General features: G+C 45.3%; 3 protein-coding genes across 4 annotated transcripts in view; 2 read left to right on the top strand and 1 right to left on the bottom strand.

The window, feature by feature from the left end:
* il1rapl1a (interleukin 1 receptor accessory protein-like 1a) overlaps positions 1-2,344 on the top strand; it is a gene marked incomplete at both ends in the record, with an annotated part of 249,055 nt that extends 246,711 nt beyond the window's left edge. Inside the window, one exon of the mRNA XM_083777221.1 lies at positions 1,575-2,344. Coding sequence (XP_083633347.1) covers positions 1,575-2,344 — 770 coding nt within the window. The remainder of the gene's footprint in view (positions 1-1,574) is intronic.
* LOC310866873 (filamin A-interacting protein 1-like) overlaps positions 1-21,964 on the top strand; it is a 493,882-nt gene that overhangs the window by 455,305 nt on the left and 16,613 nt on the right. The window lies entirely within an intron of this gene.
* nr0b1 (nuclear receptor subfamily 0, group B, member 1) lies at positions 14,856-17,552 on the bottom strand. Its single transcript, XM_083776601.1, has 2 exons — positions 16,631-17,552; positions 14,856-15,919 (listed from the first exon to the last, which is right to left on the bottom strand). Exons 1-2 carry the CDS (start codon positions 17,388-17,390, stop codon positions 15,678-15,680), a joined length of 1,002 nt encoding a protein of 333 aa, XP_083632727.1. The 5' UTR covers positions 17,391-17,552; the 3' UTR covers positions 14,856-15,677.

Here is a 21,964-nt window from a genome sequence, read left to right on the forward strand (position 1 = left end):
ATGACACAACACTCCTTGGAGGTACTCTCGCTCAGTCATTTCCTCTTGTATCAATCAGCTCCTGTTCATTCACTTGGTCTCAAAGACACGGGAAAAGGGGAAGGGGGGGGGGGATTAACCGTATCTGTGCCAAGCGTTGTATATCTCGTGAAAAAGGTATTACGGTCACTTGAGCCATCCACGAGAAACATGAGATCTGATTTAAGCACTATTACACTCGAGGGGGTGGTTTAACGTAAGCGATGCTGACGCAGAAGTGCATTAATGACGTTAAACCACCCCCTCGAGTGTAATATTGCAAATATACAACAGTTACCCTTAAAACTAAGAAAATCGCTGACATATATTTTTAATGACAGATGTAGCCACTACGTCCACAAATGTCCCAAGAGACTAGCTAGCATAGTCTGCTGCGCTCTGGGAGAACAGAGCAGCTGAATTCTTTGTTTTTGATTAGCCGTTCCATGATGCTGGTTTGAAGCACGGCTAGAAGGCTGTTTAAACCAATCAGATTGCTTGCTCGAAACGGCCTGTTGTATAATAAAGAACATTTTAAAATACATATTTATCGTTTTTTTTTTTTTATCAATTTTTTTGTACTCTCATGGTAGAAACACCTACATCCCGATCCGACGCACACGTGGCTGCGTGCACGCTTAATAGTCCTTTTTCACCACTAAATGAGACAAACTGCAATCTTTGAGACCTTATAAAAGTCTAAACTTTGATCGCATTAGGAAAGTTAATCCATCGCGTGTCGAAGCACAGCCTAGGATGAGGACGTGGCTCAAATATGGACGGCTGTCACTTCCGGGGCGGGCGGAAGTGACGCGTCTCCCATGCTTATTTTCGCTGATCAAAAATCACCAAAAATAACAGATTTTCAATTGAAAAGCAGGCGTCTCCGGCGAGCGACAATAAGCTAGCACCTATATGCTTTAGCATTTAGCATCATGGCAGTGTTTATTTTAGCTGTCAGCCCCACCTCAGTATAGAACAAAACTGAACCTAAATATAAGCCTGCCACATTAACCAACTGCCATACTTCATCTTCAGTCATTTCTGTAGTGCAACACTAGGTTTAGACTGTGTCTGTTGAGCCTGAGTTTTTCTTTCCAATCAGAATCCCTCACTCTGCATGTGTGCATCACAAACACGACTCCCACAAACACACACACACACACACACACACACACACACATCATGCATTTGTGTTTGCGTGTGTGCGCGACCACACTCACATGTACAGCTACATCCATTTCAAATGTCAAAAGACAAATCCATTTCAAAGACTGTTCCGATTGAATACCCCCCCAAAGCAAAAAATAGATAGATAGATACCGTAACAAAAGGCTGTAGAGTTGTGTGCTTGTTATGTCCCGTGTTTTGTGTCCCGACACTGTATGTCCATCCATCGTCGTTGAGTGTTTTGACGTTGACGTGTCTTCAAACCAAAGCCAGAAATACAACACGGATCGCAGCAGTGAAATGGTGCGGCTCTCGGTTGATTCTCCACCTTCTAAAAAAAATGTTTTGCGTGTGTGTGCGTGTCTTCCTCTTTGGTTTTCCCCCAGCCTACATCGAGGACGTGGCGCGCTGCGTGGACCAGAGCAAGCGGCTGATCATCGTCATGACACCCAACTACGTGGTGCGGCGGGGCTGGAGCATCTTCGAGCTGGAGACGCGGCTGCGCAACATGTTGGCGACGGGCGAGGTCAAGGTCATCCTGATCGAGTGCGCCGAGCTGCGAGGCATCATGAACTACCAGGAGGTGGAGGCGCTCAAGCACACCATCAAGACGCTCACCGTCATCAAGTGGCGCGGCCCGCGGAGCAACAAGCTCAGCTCCAAGTTCTGGAAGACGCTGCAGTACGAGATGCCCTTCCGGCGCACGGAGCCCATCATGCTGGGCGGCGGCCACGAGCCCGGAGCGCTGGACCACCACGTCGGCGAGCACGAGGGCCCCTTCGGCGAGCTGCAGACGGTCTCGGCCATCTCCATGGCGGCCGCCACCTCCACCGCCATGGCCATGCCCGCCCACCCGGAGCTGCGCTCGTCCTTCCACAGCGCCTACCACACCACCGTGCGGCAGAAACACTACTACCGCAGCTACGAGTACGACCTCCCGGTGCCGGGCGGCGGCGGCGGCGGCACCCTGCCGCCGCTCTCCTCCCTGGGCAACCAGCACACCTACTGCAACATCCCGCTGACGCTGCTCAACGGGCAGAGGCCGCCGGCGGGCAAGAGCCACCGCGAGCACAGCCTGGAGGACCAGGCGCACGCCAACAACGCCATGCTGCCGCTGCTGCCGCGGGAGACCAGCATCTCCAGTGTGATCTGGTAAACCGGAGAGAGAGAGAGAGGAGAAGAGACTCGATCGACCGGGGGCTACGGCGTATATAAGGAATCGGGGAACGGTTTAGGCTGGGCGTACAGTATCTATCCTCCTGACAGGTGCTTATAGGAACACAGAGATGGGTCACACAGGCCGAGGTCTGTGTGAATATCGCTATACGACTGGACTGGGTGGAATTGGACGGGTTCGGTGTGGATGGGACCCTTCAGCCGAATGGCCACGAGCCGAGGGATGTTTGAGTTTGAGATTTTGAGACGTGGCGGGCTCCCTCGCTCCGTCAAGCAGACAGCTCCTATATTGCGACTACATGAGACGACAGGAGCATTACGATCAAATTGACAACCACACTGTTCTCATCATTTTACTGAGAGATGGACTCCACGTGAACTCTGCAAGAAAATAAAAAGAACCCACACACTATATATGGCACTTGTGCACATGCACACACAGGCATACATGTTGTACACGCGCAAATGCACGCGTGTGTACGCACACACACACACACACGCACGCACACACACGGATGCACGCACGCACGCACACACACACACACACACACACACACACTCACACAATCATACAATCATACATGCATACATACTAAAGGAAAACAGGGTCTTGTACATATATTTCAAATTTATTTGTAGCATCAGTGTCTTCCTGTTTGTTTTAGTTTTTTATTCAATCATGTTTAATGGGTTATTTACTTAATGGCTTTGCTTTAACTTGTCACACACAGAGTTGTTTATTTTCCTTTTTGTTTATAATTTTTGTATCCTTTATTTCAAAGCACTTATTTGGGACGCCTCGACGCCGATGTGTTTTTTTATTTCTTTTCGTTTTTTTTTCCCCCAATCTTCTTTTTCTATTTTACTTTGTGTAGTTTAAAATGAACATTTTTAACACTTTTTGGGGAATTGCCTGGACATTTTTAGGGAGCTTCGAGGAGCCGGAAACGTATTTTCTCTCTTTTCTTTTTATTCCCTTTTTTGTTCCTCTTTTCTTTTCTTTTTTAACCTGTATAAGGTGTATCTAGTTTAAAAGAAAACACTCTTTAAAAAGAAATCATAGAATATGCAAAAAGAAGGAGGAGCTGACAACAATATATAACGTCCTGTGGGGGACCGTGACAGAGGACGAGGAGTTAGGAGTTAGGAGTTAGGAGTTAGGAGTCATGCCAGTCCTCTTCCTCCAAACAGGAGGACGATTAACTGACTGATTGACTGACTGAGCTCTCTCTAATGTCTGATTATACCTAGGTGCGTGCCGGTGTTGCGCACCAAAATAGCTGATACAAGCTCAAAGTGTGTGAGCTTGTAGATCGGTTATTTTTAGTGTGTGTGTGTGTGTGTGTGTGTGTGTGACACCTGTGTGTAACTATACGTATAACTCAGACTTGATGCTCACTCTATACTTCATCGTGTGACAGTGTCACTTGCCCCGGCTGTTTTTCGGCAAGCGACGCCGCACTACCGAGGAAGGATATGAATCAGGCAGTCATATAAAAAGCTTCATATTTTCTATCGAAACAAACAGCCTTGCTGTTTTAGCGTCATAGTTGAAATGCCTCACCTTAAAAAAGAAATCTGTAGATTATTTTAAAAGAAGAAATCTATTTTTATAACAAAAAACTAAAAAAAGAAATGAGTTTGCTTGAGAAATCATACTTATTTGCATTTCATCGTCCATTGGAAAAAGGGGAGTTGTGTATACAGTACGTGTTATGCTGGTTTTGTACACAACTTTGCGACATAGTTCCTGGTTTGTTTAAGACAATGCGGGTGGATTTTGAAGTCCCACATGAAAAAAAGTCTCCTCTCTACTAGATTCAAAGGTAAATGCATTTTCTTTTCATTTGATTTTATTCATTTTTAACATTCCCACCCTGAGAATTTGTTTGGTTCAATTGGTTAGTTCATGTTTAAGCAAAGAAAATAATACATTTTTTTTTGTGTGTTTTGAGAGACTTTTTTTTTTTTTTTACTATAATTGAAGGTGTGATTTCTGAGTATGCATAGCAAATAGATATGTATTCTATATATAATATAGATATTTATATAAATATATATAAACACAATTTTCACTTGGAAAGAAATGTCTATCTTTATAGAAACACAATCATGATCAGTTGCCCTCACTTTCTCACTGCATATTAAAAAAATCATTGATCTCCTTTTGATGTTTTCCTTATGTCTCTCCGTACACCATGCCATGCGTTGGCTCACTAGCTCATTGGTTTGACTCGCTGACCCAGCTGGAAAAACCGGAAGTTTCCTCCTCTCCCTCAACAACAACTGCTCGGAAGGTCTCCTAACATTGTGTCTATAGGCTAATGTTTGCACTTTAACCCCTATAACTGCGCCAAAACTGCTGCTCACTGGGAAACCCTGCGAGACTTCCAGTGCTACAGGTACATTCAAGAATTCAGAATATGTATACACGTACGTATGTTCATTATGTATAATATGTGTGCTGTATGTTTATGCTATGTACAGTATGTGTCTGTACCGGTTAGTATGTAGCCTACTGCAGGAATTTAAATTATGTGAGCAGGTGTGTGCACGTTCGTATTATGGTACATGGTAAATGCTGCATTTATATAGCGCCTTTATCCAATGCACTTTACATAGATTGTTCATTACATCCACATGACGATGGCGGCGGAAACCATGCAAGGCACCAAACCAGCACATCAGGAGCAATTAGGGGTTCAGTTCAGTGTCTTGCTCAAGGACACTTCGACACTAACTCAGGGGGAGCCCGGGTTCAAACTGGCAACCTTGCGGTTACCAACCAGCCAGCCACTCTACCCCTGAGCCACCGCCGCCTATTATGTGCATATCTGCTCATATCTTTGTACAGTATGTATAGGCCTGTGTGTACCGGTATGGCATATGCACCTGCGCAGGTATACCTACACTGCAGCATGTTCAGTACATTGATGCCTGTGTGCCGGTGTACTGTATGGGTGCAGCTAGAGACCATAGTCTGTCATTATAGCTCCTATCCTTGCGCTTTTACAACAATACTGCTCCTTATAGCTAGGTGGGCTTAGTCAGCCTTTTATGCTTAATGGATAGATTGATGCCTATAATCCAAGTTTGTTCAATTTGAATACACCCTATAATCACCTCTAAGGGGCAATTGTGAGGTGAGCATTAATGAATAATGTGAGAGCTAAATTTGCACAACATGCAAATCGCTTACTTCAAACACACTTTTTATAAATGGTGCATTTATGTAGCGCCTTCATCCAAGGCGCTTTACATAATTATTGTGCATTACATTCACACACACCGATGACAGCAGAAACCATGCAAGGCACCAACCAGCACATCAGGAGCAATTAGGGGTTCAGTTGCTCAGGGACACTTGGACACTAACTCTGGGGGAGCCCTGGTTTGAACTGGGAACCTTGAGGTTTGCATCCAGCCGCTCTACCCCTGAGCCACCGCCGCCACACACAGCACCAAATCACAAAATGTAATAATTAGGGCCGGGACTAATTGCGATTAATTAACTACAGAAAAATGAATGCATTAAAAAAATGCATTTTTTAAGATATTTTTTGCGGCTTACGCCTTTTATTGGTTTTTGAAGGGACAGACAGTAGGCTGACAGGAAACGGGAGAGAGATGGGGGATGACATGCAGTAAAGGCCGTGTCAGGCTCGGGAGTCGAACCCGCGGCACACTGCGACTGGATTACCAGTCGGGTGCCCAGACGGTTACGCCACCGCCTGGGCCAAAATTAACGCATTTTAATCGCACTATTTTTTTCACCGCGGAACGTTGTCACTGGACAGTTTTCAGACAGACCTGCGCACCAAGTGTCCGTGTCCTCTTCAGACAATAACACCACCAGAAACCGCAGACAGACAGTTCACCAGACTGGGGGAAGCCGCTGAGATCACTTTGCTTGTCCCCGTGGATTGGAAATAGGATTTAAAAGGCTATCCGATGGTAGCGTGGATTACAGCACAGTTGTGTGCAATTATTCAATAAAGAATTATTACCCCTATTACTACAAAAACAATGTTTTATTGTTTAAACTTATGTATTCACTATTCATTGATTCACTAGTATACCAAAATCCATTTGAAAAAATTGCTTTCTCTGTTCTCGGGTCAAATAATGATATGCGATTAAAATGCGATTAATCTAGATTAATTAATCGCAAAGCCTCTGATTAATTAGATTGATTTTTTTAATCGAGTCCCAGCTCTAGTAATAATAAGGCGTAAGACAGTGACAGTGCCCATCGTCATTTTGGTCTGCTTGTGTCGTCTATATATCAACTGCAATGATTCTTGCTTCTGTAACAACTCAATACAGCACTGGCAAACTATACAGCAGCATAATATAATAAACTTTATTTGTATAGCACTTTTCATACATAAAATGCAGCTCAAAGTGCTTCACAGGGCAGGACACAAAAATAAAATACAATAAAACACAAGTAGTTAAAATGATAGAACAATAGCAGAGAACAAAACCGAATATAAGAACATAAAATAAATAAAAACACATAAAATAAATAAAACTCAACTAAAAGCAAGGGTGAAGAGGTGAGTCTTGAGTTGAGATTTAAAAATGTCTACAGATGGTGACATCTGATGATTGAGCATGTCAATTTACAGAGCAAAGCAGAAAGGTGAATGATGATTAGACAGTGCCGAATGCCAGAGGCCATGAAGGGGCTTTGACAGTTTTAAATGTGCTGATATAACAGAGACATTTGGGATTCGTGCCTGCCAAGGACTCTCATTTGACCCATGACAACTTTAACTCGGCAACATGAGCCGAGAGAGAGCGGCTGAACACTGTCAAACAGTGCCATCTCCTGGGGGCCACCCGAAGAACAGTGCAAACTTTGATGGAGAGGCTATGACATTGACTGTACAGTGCACAGGCAGAAATGAAACAGCTTTCGTTCTCCAGTGTACGCCATGTGCAGAGTCTGAGATAACAACAAGCGGTATGAAGAGGGAAATGAACAAAGAGAGGCTTGAAAATGGATTCAAGAAGTTTGTCAAAAACAACAGAGCAGCTGCGTCGCCTAGACGCATATTATAATTGCACATGGGCATCTTCAACTCAAGACCGTGCATTAAATTAGAATCTATGGAAATAAACAGCGCTGCAATAACCGTATCCATAAAAGAGTAGCTAACGTCAAACCATAAACCATAATATGGACCTTCAATGTGCCTTTAAACAGCGGTTTGTGCACTAAAGATGCTGATAGAGGCACGCGCACATTGCAGTGATTGCACACCGCGGTGTCAGTATACTAAATAGAACTGGTGACTGTTGCGTGTTGGCAGCCTCCTGCCTGACAGCTGGGCTTTTATTAGCAGACACAGGATTAATAGACTCTTTATTATCCAGAGCAATTAAGGGCTTAATTGGAGAGAAAATGGGCCCCATCGAGATGGAGCGCAGCAGAGGGGAGATGGAGACAGAAATAAGCATATCTTCATAGTGTCGTGCTCGCTACTAGCGTGTGCGTGCGTGTGTGCGTGTGTGTGTGTGTGTGTGTGTGTGTCACTGTGTGATTGTGACAGTGTGCGGCTGCAGCGCGCACGCCCGCCCTTGACAATTATTTTGTATCACCCTATGTTCCATGCTATGCCTAGTCTGACCACCAGGAGGCGTGTGTGAGTGAAGATTCGATGTGTTCATCTGCTATCAACTCAGTTCATATGATGATGAGAATATGAATATGATAATATCCCATCATCAGACCTCTGCTGTTTCTCTGCCCTACCTGCAGTTCACCGATACCTAACCCACCTTTCCCTGAATCCCATCTTTGTTATTCAGTGACATTAGATTCTGATTATGTCTTTTGGACTGAAGACTCAGTGGATACTGAAACCAAGGCCATTTATGCTCAGACCAGTGGTGGAAAAAGTACTCAATTGTTTTACTTAAGTAAAAGTACCAATACTGCACTACTTCGTTACAAGTGAAAGTACGGAAATTGAAAATGTACTTGAGTAAAAGTACAAAAGTATTGGCCTCAAAATGTACTTAAAGTACTAAAAGTAAAAGTACTCATGTTGCAGAATGTCCAATTTCACAAGTTCAAACTGTGTACAAAGTCTTTTGAAAATAGCCGATCTACAAGCTCACAATGCGATCGGCTCTTTTCAAATGGCCGAAATGTATAGGGTTGAAGTGGTTAATGTATGTTTTCTAATCGCCAAAGTAACTAGATATGCTAAATAGGCTCTGAGATGTAGTGGAGTAGAAGTAAAAGTACAGGAAATTGGAAATACGCAATTAAAGTACAAATACCTCAAAATTGTATTTAAGTACAGTACTTAAGTAAAAGTACTTAGTTACTTTCCACCACTGGCTCATACACAGTCACACTCACTGCTGAGTGACAGTACCTATAGCTACAGGGGGATGGGGTGGAAATTCAGGTCCATCTACCATCCATACCACGTTGACGTTGATAGTGGGTTTTTCTCATTTGCAGAGAGTTGGGGGATACATATTTCATGACAGACAAGGCTGCCTGTAACAAATCAGCATTGAGTCTCAATGGTTCAATAGCAGGGAGGTTGATTCAACAGAGAATTCTTGGGCTGTCTTTGCTTGCCTACTTTAAACATGATATTTGACATCTTCAAACATGCATTAAGTAGCTTAAGTTAACAAAATAACTTCACCATATCTCCACCTTGGTGGACAGCTATTCTGGTCAACCTTTTTAACCATGTTTAACCTTTAGTCATGTAATCCACTCCCATGTTTAACCTTTAGTCATATAATCCACTCTGACTTGATTTATTCTTTGTAGGGGGCAGGGTGTGTGAAAGCTGCGAAAAGGCTGAAAAGTTAAAGGTGCTCTCAGTAGAGTCATTACAGTGACACATGGAAAAGTATTGTGTGATGTTTATCATCAATAGGACAAACATTAACTTACAATGCACACTGCAGGTGCGCGTGCAGCCGTGTACAAATAGGCTCTCTCTGCTGCCGTGATCATGAGTGCACCTCCCGTACTTAGGACAGCGGCTGGCGGTGTGGTTTTGAGAACAACTGATTTGAATTGCTATTATTGTTCAAACACAACAGAAACCAAGGATTATATATTTCAAGGGCGAGAGATCACAATGAAAATCCTAATCATTCTTCTTCCACACTAGCTGGGAGAAAAACAGCATCTGAAAGTTGAATGGTTACACTTTTTACACGTGAGTGCATTTGGACCTTTTCCATTGCATCTTATGAGAGGCAGGGTTCTTGTGCTGCCGGTATGCGCGCGCATGCTGTTGCTTATCAGTGTGAAGTCGTCTGTTAAGGTGTCTATAGGCCTAAGCCTTGCCAAGCCATGAGGCCCACACCAGACAGTGGCCTTGTGGTTAGACTAGAGTGTCTTCCCTGAGACTGGGAGGTCAGGGTTCGATCCCTGCCCGGGTCATACCAAAGACTGTAAAGATGGGACCCAATGCCTCCCTGCTTAGCACTCAGCATCAAAGGGTTGAATTGGGGCGTCAAATCTACTAATCAAATGATTACCGAGCGCGGCACGGCTGCAGCTCACCGCTCCAAGAGATGGGTCAAATGCGGAGAACAAATTTCACTGCCCTATTGTGTGTGACAAATCGTAATGACTTTGACTTTTGACACAGGGCAGGAGCCTATATCTCCTGTTTCTGTAGCGTGAGGAAGCTTGATGTACAAGTACACCCCCTGGACATGACACTAGTAACCTCACATCTACCAGACTTCCTCACAGTGCCCGTGTGATCCGGTCTAGATGGTAGTGACTGACCAAATGGTAAAATCTAAAGAAGAGTTTCTGTGTTACTGCTGTAGAAGCCATCCTCACTGTTTAGTTTGTATATTTATTAGTATTATTATCACAATTGTTATTTGGGCATTGGTTTAATGGGTTATTAGTTGATTGAAATATTGTTTGGACACCAGGGGCACCTCCCCAGGCATAATTGCTTGATGGAGAGCATAAGTAGGCCTGGGTGATTGGGGAGCAGCATGCACCTGGTGGACAAACGCTTTTTACCAGACAGACAACACAGAAGAGACAATGCCAGAAGGAGCTGTTTGTAATGTAAAGTCTAACTGCAAACCAAAATGACATTGAACCTGTGGACATTGATTCCTTTATTCTGCGTACATCCAAGTCTCCAGGTGCATCAGTGGGTTTGTTGGCTTTGTAGAAATGTTTAGAACCAACAGATGCCTGAGACGCCGATACAATATCAAATGCCAGCCTGTTGGAGAAAACCAACCAAAACTCCGTCAGCCAGGATGTAAAGAAGAGAAAGTGGGGGTGGATTGGACATACCCTCCGAAAACCTACTGACAACATCACTATAGGCAAGCACTGGACTGGAATCCACAGGGTAAAATAAAAGTGGGGAGGCCAAAACAGACCTGGAGAAGATCAGTAGAGAGTCCGATGGCGGGTGTGATTGTGGCCCTATGATCCACCTAGGAGCCTACAGGAATAAGTCAAGTAAGTCAAGTTAGAACCAACATAAGAGCCACAACAGCTACCACTGGAATATGTGCGCAACATTTCACTAATTGATGTTTCACAGTAAGAAGAATTCAGAATCTCAATATAGCGTCTATATGTCACATATATCTTTTCTATATTATAGACAAAAGACATATAGGTCACCATACTAACAGGAAAGAGGCAGGACATGTCATCTTTGAAGGTTATAACTTATACGGCCAAATTGAGGGGGCATGGCAGCAATGGCCTTTGTGGCACCTTTGAGACTCTCTGGTCCATAGCGTTCGAAGGACGTCTCTTTAACGCTATGGGACTTTCAACTTCCTGCGCAGTGCAAAAATAAAAGAACACTACTCACAAATAGTACAAAGATTGTTTTGTGGAGTTGAAAGCCTACTTTCCCTAGTGGACGTACTCCACTACATCACATGTATGAAATGCACTTTTTGGCCAGAAAAGAAACTATTTCACCAAGGAAAAATCTGGTCAATAGGATTTTTTTTCTATTTACAAGATCTGTAAGAGGGCGCAGTGGATTAACTAAAGCAGTGGTCCTCAACAGGCGGACCGCGGTCCACGACCGGACCGCGGCACACCTCTTTGCGGACCCTGGATAAATGATAGAATAAAGAGAGAGAGGCCTGGGCCGTGGATCAGCGGTCCAGGGAGCCTTTGGCTGGTAATCCAGTCTGGCAGTGTGCCGTGGGTTCGACCCCCGATCCCGACGGCCTTTACGGCATGTCACCCCCCATCTCTCTCCCCATTTCCTGTCAGCCGACTGTCTGTCCCTCCATAAAAAAATATAAAATAAAGGCGAAAGCCACAAAAAAACATTAAAAAAAAAAAGAAAAAGAGAAGAGAAGAAAAAGTCATCGCAACCACGAGTTGAATTCTCCGTTGTATTCGCTCAATGCCGAGCAATGTCACGGTGACACATTCACACATTCAGTTGAATGAACAAAATTAGATTTTTCGAGGTGAATAATGGATTTGTGGATTCCATTTGGATTTGTCAACTCTGCCACCCCAGTATTGGTTGGTTGAGGATGGGACCCGGTTTGTATAAGCTTGGTTTGACTGTACTAAACAGGCATAGTTGTTTCAAGGGGAGGGGTGGCCAGCGACCCGCAATTGTATTTGCGTGCGCATGAGACTGGACCATGGTCTTATTAAAAAAAAAAAAAATTGGACATTCAGCATTTCTAGTTGAGGACCCCTGAACTAAAGCATATGTTCTCTCTCTCTCTCTCTCATTGTTTCTCTCTTGCTCTTCCTTGGGTATGATGTAAACCAGCGTAAACAACAGCAACAATGAAAGTCAGACTGCCTGTTCAGGCTAGTTTGTCGGAACAGGCTAAAGCAAGGCCACAGGGATCTAGCACAGGTACACGCCATCTGGCCTACAAACATGACTAAATGTTGTTGCAGGCTTTCGGAGCTCAGACATGGGAATTCAGTGGTTTGTCTTATTCCCCCTCAGAATAACTCTTTATCATGATGTTATTGAGTGAATGAAGTCAACTTAATTGTGTGTACTACTGTACCTCTATAGTCTATAGTCCGGCAGCCGAGATGGAAGGGTGGGAAATTTGGTATATAGTCTTTTTTTATTGGCCTAAAATATTGTCTATATACATACATTCATGAATCCACTTGCTGACTGGCTGTCACTATTGGGCAATTTTTTTATAGGGGTTTCTTGTGATCCTATACCATTAAGATCCTATGGGAGGCAAAGATGTAAAAAAAATCAAACTTTCCTTTTGCTTTAGTAGCATGTGACCATTCCATTCCAAGCATTAGTTTTGCACAAAATACACTCCTTGTCCTTGGGCTAAAAACAGCCATAGCCACTTGCCCAAAATGTGCTGACCTCATCACATTTGTGCTGACCTGATTTGTCATGCAATTGCAAGGAGTGTTTTTTGTGCAAAACTAATCCTTGGAATGGATTCAGAATCATGAAAAAAAACCCTAGTCACATGCTACTTAAAGCAAAAGGAAAGTTTGACATTTTTGCCTGCCATAGGATGTTAATGGTAGGGTCACAAGAAACCCTAAACGTTTTGTCTCTGCAGTGAAGTGTGAAAAGAGGCTTCACTTTGTGCCTCTGCGGTATCGAATGTCGTTTTCTTTTCTACAGTAAATCCTCCATCCTGTAGATTTTTGCCAGGGGCATTATGGAAAATCCGGACCATAATGACCAGATTTTGGGGGAGCAAGTAGAACATTCCCTGAGGCAACTCAACGGGTAATTTTCCTCATTTGTGTGTGTGTGTGTGTGTGTGTGTGTGTGTGTGTGTGTGTGTGTGTGTGTGTGTGTGTGTGTGTGTGTGTGTGTGTGTGTGTGTGTGTGTGTGTGTGTGTGTGTGTGTGTGTGTGTGTGTGTGTGTGTGTGTGTGTGTGTGTGTGTGTGTGTGTGTGTGTGTGTGTGTGTGTGTGTGTGTGTGTGTGTGTGTGTGTGTGTGTGTGTGTGTGTGTGTGTGTGTGTCCTAGTAAGGTGTGGTATAATGTTGCCCTCTTGTGGTCTGACATGGTATGCCACCACTATTTAGCCAGCATCTAGCCTCGATACCCAGGCTTTCATTAGCCAGCATCAAGCAAGCTCCAGACCACTTGTGCTCTTTAAATCATACAGTCCTTCAAAGCCAAACAATGATGAGTCGGACTGGAGTATGTCGTTACCATAATGCTTATGTAATATATATGAATCTGTACTTTGCGTCATCATAAGCTAGTAAAGCTACTGTAGCAGAGTGGCTCACAACCTCAGCCTTATGGCCTAAAAAGTCTAATATATCCAGATATCTCTTTGGCTTAGTGCAGTGGTTTTCAACCCTTTTCACATCAAGGCCCATTATTTATTTCACCATGGACCACCATTTAATGGGATTTATAGCCCCTCAGACCCCAAACTTAAAAAATATATATTTTGTTGTCGTTGGATAAGGTTTTGTCCCTGTATTGATGTTGGTACAATGGTACCATATAGGAGAGATAACAGGCAAATGTCGGTCAAAATACCACTGGTTGAGAACCACCGGCTTAGTGGTTAGGATGTTGGCTCTCCGTGCAGGAGACCCGGGTTCGATTCCTGGGTGTTACACTACTTTGAGTTTGTTTGAACGCATAATATGACCCCGTTTTTCATGGCATGCACTTTTAACCCATTTAGACCTGGGAACGATTCTACAAATGTCTTCTAAATCCTGACAGTTTTCTGAAAAACCTGTTTCTATATACAGTGGTGCTCAATATTTCATGTCAAGGACCCCACAAATTATATGTAATTGGCCTCCGACCCCCCCATCTGAAAATGTGTTGTTCCATGGACCCCCCCCCCCCCCCCCAGAAGCTAAGATAGGAGTTAAAAATGTCTGCTCTGAAAGAATTTATATTCAAAGATTTGTGCCACATTTTCAATTAAAAAAAAATAGCTAACATAATGCTTAAAACACCAAAAGGGGCCCCTGCCCAGAATAGGCTAATTATCCTGAATAAAGTGGCTTCAGCTAAACACGCAGCATGCTGCACACAAGATTTCAGGACCTTTCTCCAACACCATTCAGGGGCGGCGGTGGCCCAGTATGGGTTAACCCATTCTGAACTGAGATCAGATTCTAAAAATGTCTATTACATCGATTTTTCAAAAATAGCAGACCTACAAGCTCGTATCGCGCCACTCGGTGGCGCGATATGAGCTTGTAGATCTGCTATTTTTCAATAGCTAAAGCATAACATGATGCCAACACCAAAATGGGTGCCCGGTCAGAATGGGTTAAAGCAGATCTATAGTTTGTATCTATATTATAATTGATTCCAGGACCTTGATAATCTCACCCGCATGGAAATAGTGAGTGTTTATGGTCACATCATTGGCTAATTAGCACAAGCATAACAGAAAATCATCCAGAGAATATTTTATTATAGAAAAATAGTTCATATAAAAAGCAATAAGTTATGAAGTCCAGCAGCTATTCATGATACATTTTCCTCTGCCACATCATACTATCTGGCCCTTTAAAGAGTAATAAAACTCTCTCACCAACACACACACACACACACACACACACACACACACACACACACACACAGGCTGCCAACACCCCTGGATCATGCAGGAGACTCCTCCATTGTAATTTCTCCTGTTTTTGGTATCAAAGTCCCACATTTCACCAGAACACATGGGAACTTACTATCTACTATATTAAAAGGTTTCAGGGGGATGCCCAGACTCCACTTTGGAGGGTCTGGGCAGTGCATGCAATCATACAGAGATGTTCACTTAAAAAATAAATGAATGGCTATTATTAAAGATGAGTCTTACATTGTTTCAGTCATCAAATCCAGTTCTGCAGGCCTACGTTTTGTGCTTTAATGGCTGAAACTGTAGCCTACCCATAATTTTCCAATGCTATAGTAAAGCAAGCCTGATAAAAAGTATCAAACTCTCAAAATTCCCCAGAACACTGGAAAATACATCTAGTCTGTTTAAAAGGTTTCGGGGAGGGCGGGGGCAGACTTGGGGAGTCCCACAAAACAAATCTCCTGGATTCTCACAGTCCAACGTTTGTTGGCATCCCTGACGTGCACACACACACACACACACACACACACGCCTGTGTTATACCATTTCATAGTCCTTGAAGCGCTGCCTACTGTAAACAGCAGATAAATCAATTCAGTCTGTCCCCTCCATCATATCTTCTCCTGACCAACATGAACACTTGGTCGGTGGTACTATTATCATGAGGCAAATGATGCTTATAGCAGGTGAATCTGCCAAACTCTCTCTCTGTCCTTGTGGTGGGGAGAACTCCTACTTCCCATAGAACATCTCCAGCAGCGCCTCCTCCATGTTGACGCTCCCGATGACGGGCTTGAAGAACAGCTGGGCCACCACCGGCGCGCTGATGGCCCGCAGCATGGACAGCGCTATCAGCAGCTTGGCGAATCGCGTGCTGTCTTCGCGGTGGATGAGCTTCACGTGCTCGTTGAGCGCCTTGTGCGCCTCCCGACGCAGTGACTGGATGTAATGGAGACAGCGAAGACCCTCTAGATCTGATAGCAGCACAAGAGGAGGGGGGGGGGGGGGGGGTAGAGAGGAGAGGAGCAGAGAATACAGAGTGGGGAGAAAAGAAGCTGCATATTTAGGCTGCTGATTGATTAAACATTGTGTTACGTGTAGGACCGAAATAAAAACAGATGGCACTGCCACTAAACGAGACTTAATGTCACTTCTTTAGCCCCCCCTAACTTCTGGTCAAGTGTATAGGCAACAGTATAGGCTACTGATAGATATGCATTATGCAATGATCACATTTCCCTAGCCTAAGATTTAGACTCTCGTAGACTTGTATTTATCGATTCTGACATGTCAGAATCGATAAATACATCTCGGAGAGTCTAAATCTTCAGGCTGTTTAAAATGTCCATATTCCAAATAATTGGTATGTCATTTAATGGAATTAATGAGTCTTAGGGTGGGTGGGGGGAATAATTTACTATGTTATGTTACTATGTTGATTGTTACATTTTTTTTTCTTACGTCCGGAGACCCTGTCCAGGACAGGCTTCAGACGCACCTCACCAGGAGACAAAACTTGGCTCAGATCTGAACCCAGAATTTTATTTTATTTTTAAATACCTATATTGAATGCTATTATAGCTATGCCAATATCCATGTCAATAGTATGAAAGGGAAAAACCCTTTTCAACTCTTTGCCACCTGTGCTGTGAAAGTGATGTGATGGAGAACATCGTTTCATATACCTGGGTTGAACAGCACGGCTCCTTTCAGGTACGCATACTCCTTGGTGCTGATGTCCAGCGTCCAGCACTTCTTCAGGAACGCCTTGATAGCCTGGATGTCCAGGACGGACACTCCGGCCGCTCCCGCTCCCGCCCTGCCGCCGCCCTGGTCGGCCGGCGGCGGCTCGACGTCCTGCTGCCGCCGCCGGTCCGCCTGCGGCACGCCCGTGAGCAGGATGCGCTGCAGCATGCTGGGCTCCGCCGTCTCCGTGGTCTCGAAGTCCACGCGGTCCTGCGCGAGACCCAGCACGAGCAGCGGCGCCCACTCGCTCCGCACGAGCGCCAGCTGGTCGTCGTCGGGCAGCTCGCGGAAGCACGGCACGTTCTTGACGAAGCGCAGCGTCTTCACCAGCACGGCGGAGGCGGCTTTGCACGTCGTCTGCGGCGAGCGGAGCGTGCCGTGGCGCCGCGTGGCGCCGCAGGAGCACGCCCCGCCATGCTGCCTGAGCTGGAGCCGCGAGGAGGTGGAGGTATGGTGGGTGGAGGTGGTGTTGGTGCTGGTGTTGGTGTTGGTGTTGGTGGGCGCTCCGGCGGAGGACGAGGTCCTGCTGCTGTGCGTGAGGTGGTGCAGTGTGTGCTGTTGGTGTTGGTGTTGCTGCTGTTCCTCGGCAGCCGCAATGCCGCTGTCACTCTTCAAAATGTTGTAGAGTATGCTGCTGTTGTTGTTGTTTCGGCCACTGCTGGCACCCCGACAGTGGCAGCCCGGCTCCAGAGTGGCCATGGCCGCTGCTGCCTATAGCTGCTGCTCTGCAGCACCATGGGCTGTGAGCCCGCCGCTGCCGCTGCCTGTCTCTTTGAAGTGGTTGGAGGTCAGTGACAGGAGGGAGCGATATTTTCTTAGCCCCTGATACCCTCGCGCGAGCGGCAGCACATTTATATTAGCTCCCGCCTAGTCCTGCTGAGTCCTCGTGCTTTGAAAACTTGTTTAGAGTTTTTTATTTATTTTTTCCCCTCTCTCCCCCCCCCCTTTTTTCTTTTACATATTATTCCGCCTCCCGGTCACAGACCCCTCCCCTTTCTCCACCCACCACATCCACGCCCTCTGTCTCCATCTCTAACCCCCTGTCTGTCTGTCTGTCTGTCTGTCTGTCTGTCTGTCTGTCTGTCTGTCTGTCTGTCTGTCTGTCTGTCTGTCTGTCTGCCTCAAAAAAGTCACACACACACACACACACACACACACACACACACACACACACACACACACACACACACACACACACAGTGGAAAATGTAATTTCATAAATTGGTCTACAACATCATCAAACATAATATACATACATTTCTTATCATGCTTTTATTTGGCTACATTTAGACACCTGTATACGAGATTGGTGTGATAGGATGTGTACCCTAAAATAACATGTGTCATTGGTCTATTGGTTAATCAATGAAGCTGATTAATTAACTGCTGAATGCACCTGCGTTTGAGCGTACAAGTGCACAAATCAGGGAGAAAGGGAGACAAGGAATCAGACCTCAGTACTATTCTCAGCGTTTACCTTGACTCTCCATGGCGGTGCCGTTCATCAGACACCAGCCGGTAAAAAATAGGCCACAGACGGATCTGAAGGCTTAATTATTTTAGGGACAATTTATATGATTTTCTATGAGAAAGAAGCAGGGAGAGCCGCACTGTGAAGGCCGGTCGCCAACCTTGACTCGGACACACTGTTATTGATTTAACCGTGAAAACAGGAGCCGGTGAATTATGATGTCATGACTCAACGCTCTCCTTGCATCTGTCACTAAAGGAGGACGGGGAGGTGGGGGGAGTAACCTTAGGGTGGGGTGTGGGTAGGGGTGGGGGGCAGGAGGGGAAGAAGCAGAAATTGGCAAATGAGAGGCCAGAGGAAGACAGGTTTGGATAAAGCAGATGAATTAGAGGTTTATCTTAATTGCTCCTAAGAGGGTTCACGGGTTAGGGTTGACTGCTACCACAGAAAAGGAGAAGGGGGGAGGGGGGCTCCAGGGAGGTATGTGAAGCATACAGGGACAAGCAAGTTAGGAGAGATAATCCAGAAAGATGGAGGAGAGGTATAGGAGAACAAATGAATTTGGGATATTATTGTATGTGAGGAGTTGGAGTTGCAGAGATAAGGAAAAGTGTAAAAACAAGAATGACACGCGTGTCATAAACTGCCAGGTGCAACAAATGCTGTCTCCGTTAATTGTGCATCTTTCCTCCTCGCTTTCTTCTGTTTTTCCCCTATTATGTTACGGAAGTTTAGCCTAGCCTAGCCCCGGACCTCAATTTTGAGGTCCGGGCTTACACACGTGACGTCTTAAACGTCCGTCCACCTCCATTAAAGTGCTGCAATTCCACATTTCGCCAGTAGGTAGTGGCATCTTTAACGTTGGATAGCCTTACTGGGGGCTTGACTCACGCTGTGTTGCAGCGTTTCAGAGTATGGGTTCAGACTTCCGTGCTCGGCTTCACGCAGCGTTCAGACTATGGGTTTTTATCTCCCATTGGTTTAGAGGCGCTAGAGGCAGCCAATCATGACTAGGTCGTGACCAGAGCCATAGAGTAAGACAGAGTTCTGACAACTCCGTTCACTTCATGGGGCCAGTCCAATGGGCTTTTCTACATAGACTTCTATTGGCGAAGAGCATTGTGAATAGGGACAAATCCTGGACCGGAAGTTGGCAGAAATGCAGTGGACTCAGGCAACAGCTCAGCTTTAATGATCTTAAATCCCTTTTATTTGAGATAGTTTTTTAGTAATAGTACAACATAAACATTACAGAGACTTTAGTTGTTACTGTAAAACAGTTGTCATGTTGCACACATGCCTAAAATTGCTCTTATTTGCACCGTCCTCATTGAAAACAATGTATTTCAAACTCCAGCTTGTCCCAGTTCAGGCTGCACGAACAGCGCTCAAGCGCTCAGTTTTCTGCCCCCTCAATGTCGTAACTCTGTCTTACTCTATGGCTCTGGTGACTATTTTTTTAACTTCGTATGTTTCAACCTCCCGGCCGTTGTTTTCATTAGTTTCCGATGTTCTTTTGTTGGTTCAATCACTGTGTTTTGTCATGGCTTTCCTGTAGCTCCAGTTAGCTCATAGCATTAACCGCTGTTGCCACTCGGTTCGCGTTGCTGCGTTTCAGCAACGCGAACCGAGTGAAGCATGAAGCCGAGCATGGGAGTCTTTAACCGTTAAAGACTCCCATGCTCGGCTTCATGTTGCAGTGTTCAGACTATGGGTTTTTATCTCCCATTGGCTTAGAGGCGGTAGAGGCCGTCAAGCAGCCAATTATGACTAGGTTGACACTAGAGGCAGCCAATCAGGAGCACCTGGCTAAAAAGTCCTGGATGGCTGACTGGACAATGTGAGGCATGGGATTGGGTGCACATGACTCTGGAACGGTACAAAGGGAGTAATGGTCCTGGATAGCTACAGACAAACTTGGTGGGTTGGCCCTGACGTGTTAAACTAAACATATTCAAAATAGTTAACTGATTCTCACCCTATTGATACAGTATGCAACTCGGACGGCCGGCGCACAAGCGGATTCGAGTGAAAATCAACCGCAGCGGGTGGGCGCACCTCGAGGCCACTTCTGTTGGCGCACCTGCGTCGCATTTTGACCAGTCACAGCTTGACATCAACCCACCTTTGTGCCAACACGCCCACTCTCCAGTCTCCAGCACCATGTTTGACTGCATTTAACAGTGAGAAGGACCTCAGTCTCCACTGCGCTGCGAGAATGACGTTGTATATGATCGACGTACTGTAGCCATGAATGAAGGCAGGATGAAAAACGTGTGGCAGGGACAGAACATTGTTCAGAGAGAGAATATCGTTGTATTGATTTACTGGAGAGAGAAAAGAGAAAGATTTTTCACATGTTTTATACCAAGGTCGCTGCGGGATAAACAGCCTTCGCTCTGCCTGTCTCTTCTCCCGCTCAAGGCCCAGCCAACACAGGTTATAAAAATCCTTCCTTCTCAAGGAGAGATTACATTATGTCTTGTTGCAAAGGCACAGGCACTGAAAAGATGGCTATCTCTCTCTCTCTCTCTCTCCTCTCTGCCACTATCTCCTAGTCACCCTCTTTTACTCAAGCTCATTTTCGCATTTTGGTTCCTTTTTTCATGTATCCAGTTTGGACAGAGTGAGGTGCTGCTCTGTAGTGCCCCTCAACATGTTGCTTCAGAGGACATTATGGATGGTATGATGTCATGTCACTGTGCACTTTAAACATACTGCTTTTATTGGAGCCGCCCGGTAAAAACCCCTCAATGTCAAAAAATAAGGTCGACCCTCTCAGAGTTCACTGTTGCAATACTGTGTGCAATGAAGACGGTTGCCTCTCAGTGCCGTACGATGGCAACTGTGTTTTCTCTCGGTTGTCGACTTGTTGTGCTCTGGGAGGTTTGCCAGTAAATAGAAAGGGATAGATAACCCCCCCCCCCCCCCCCCCCCTCCAAAAAAAAGTGAGCGGTGGGGGGGAGGAAGGGTTATATCAGCTCCACAGATCCAGTGTGTTCTCCTCCTCTGCTCTGTGACATGGAACAGACTCACTGGGTCAGTGCCTGCTGGTCTGGAGCCCAGTTTATTATGGCTCAGCATGGGGCGGACTCTTCCCAAAAAAAACCCTCTCCCGTATAACCGTAGGCGCCTAGCCAACACTCCCCTCACATGCGCGCACGCGGGTGTGTGTGTGTGTGTGTGTGTGTGTGTGTGTGTGTGTGTGCGCGTGCCTCCTGCAGGTAGCCCAGCTTGTCTACCATGTGCCTCACATGTGCTGCTTGTCTGTCACTCTGGGGGTCAAGGTGGCTAAAATGTACTCGCAAGACTCCCTGCTGTGTCTGAATGATCTAAGAGGGCCTCGTTGCACTTCAACCACTTATAACCACAAAACATTTCTAAAATATTTAAGAAAATAGCCGATCTACCAAGCTCACAATCTCTTTTTTTCTCACCCCATTATGGAGACTTGAATTCATGCATATCTTTTTGTTTTTGTCGCATTCTATTAAAGCCAATAAAGTTGATGACCAGCAGGGGTTCCCTATGGCAGTGGTTCCCAAACCTTTCCATGCCAAGAACCCGCAAATTGACATTTATTAGCCCGCGGACCCCCATTTGAAAAATATATGCCAGGGACACCCCCCCCCCCTCTCCCCATTAGGGAAGTGGGTGATTCTCAACCATTTTAATTTCAAGGACCCCCAGTTTGACATGCATTAGTCTACGGGCCCCCATTGAATGGCATTTCTATCTCTGGGACCCCAATTTATATTGTAAAATGTGAGAGTGTGCAGATAGAACCAAATGGACCCGTTAC

The sequence above is a fragment of the Protomyctophum parallelum genome, assembly GCF_964188405.1.
Source record: "Protomyctophum parallelum genome assembly, chromosome: 11".
NCBI lineage: Eukaryota > Metazoa > Chordata > Actinopteri > Myctophiformes > Myctophidae > Protomyctophum > Protomyctophum parallelum.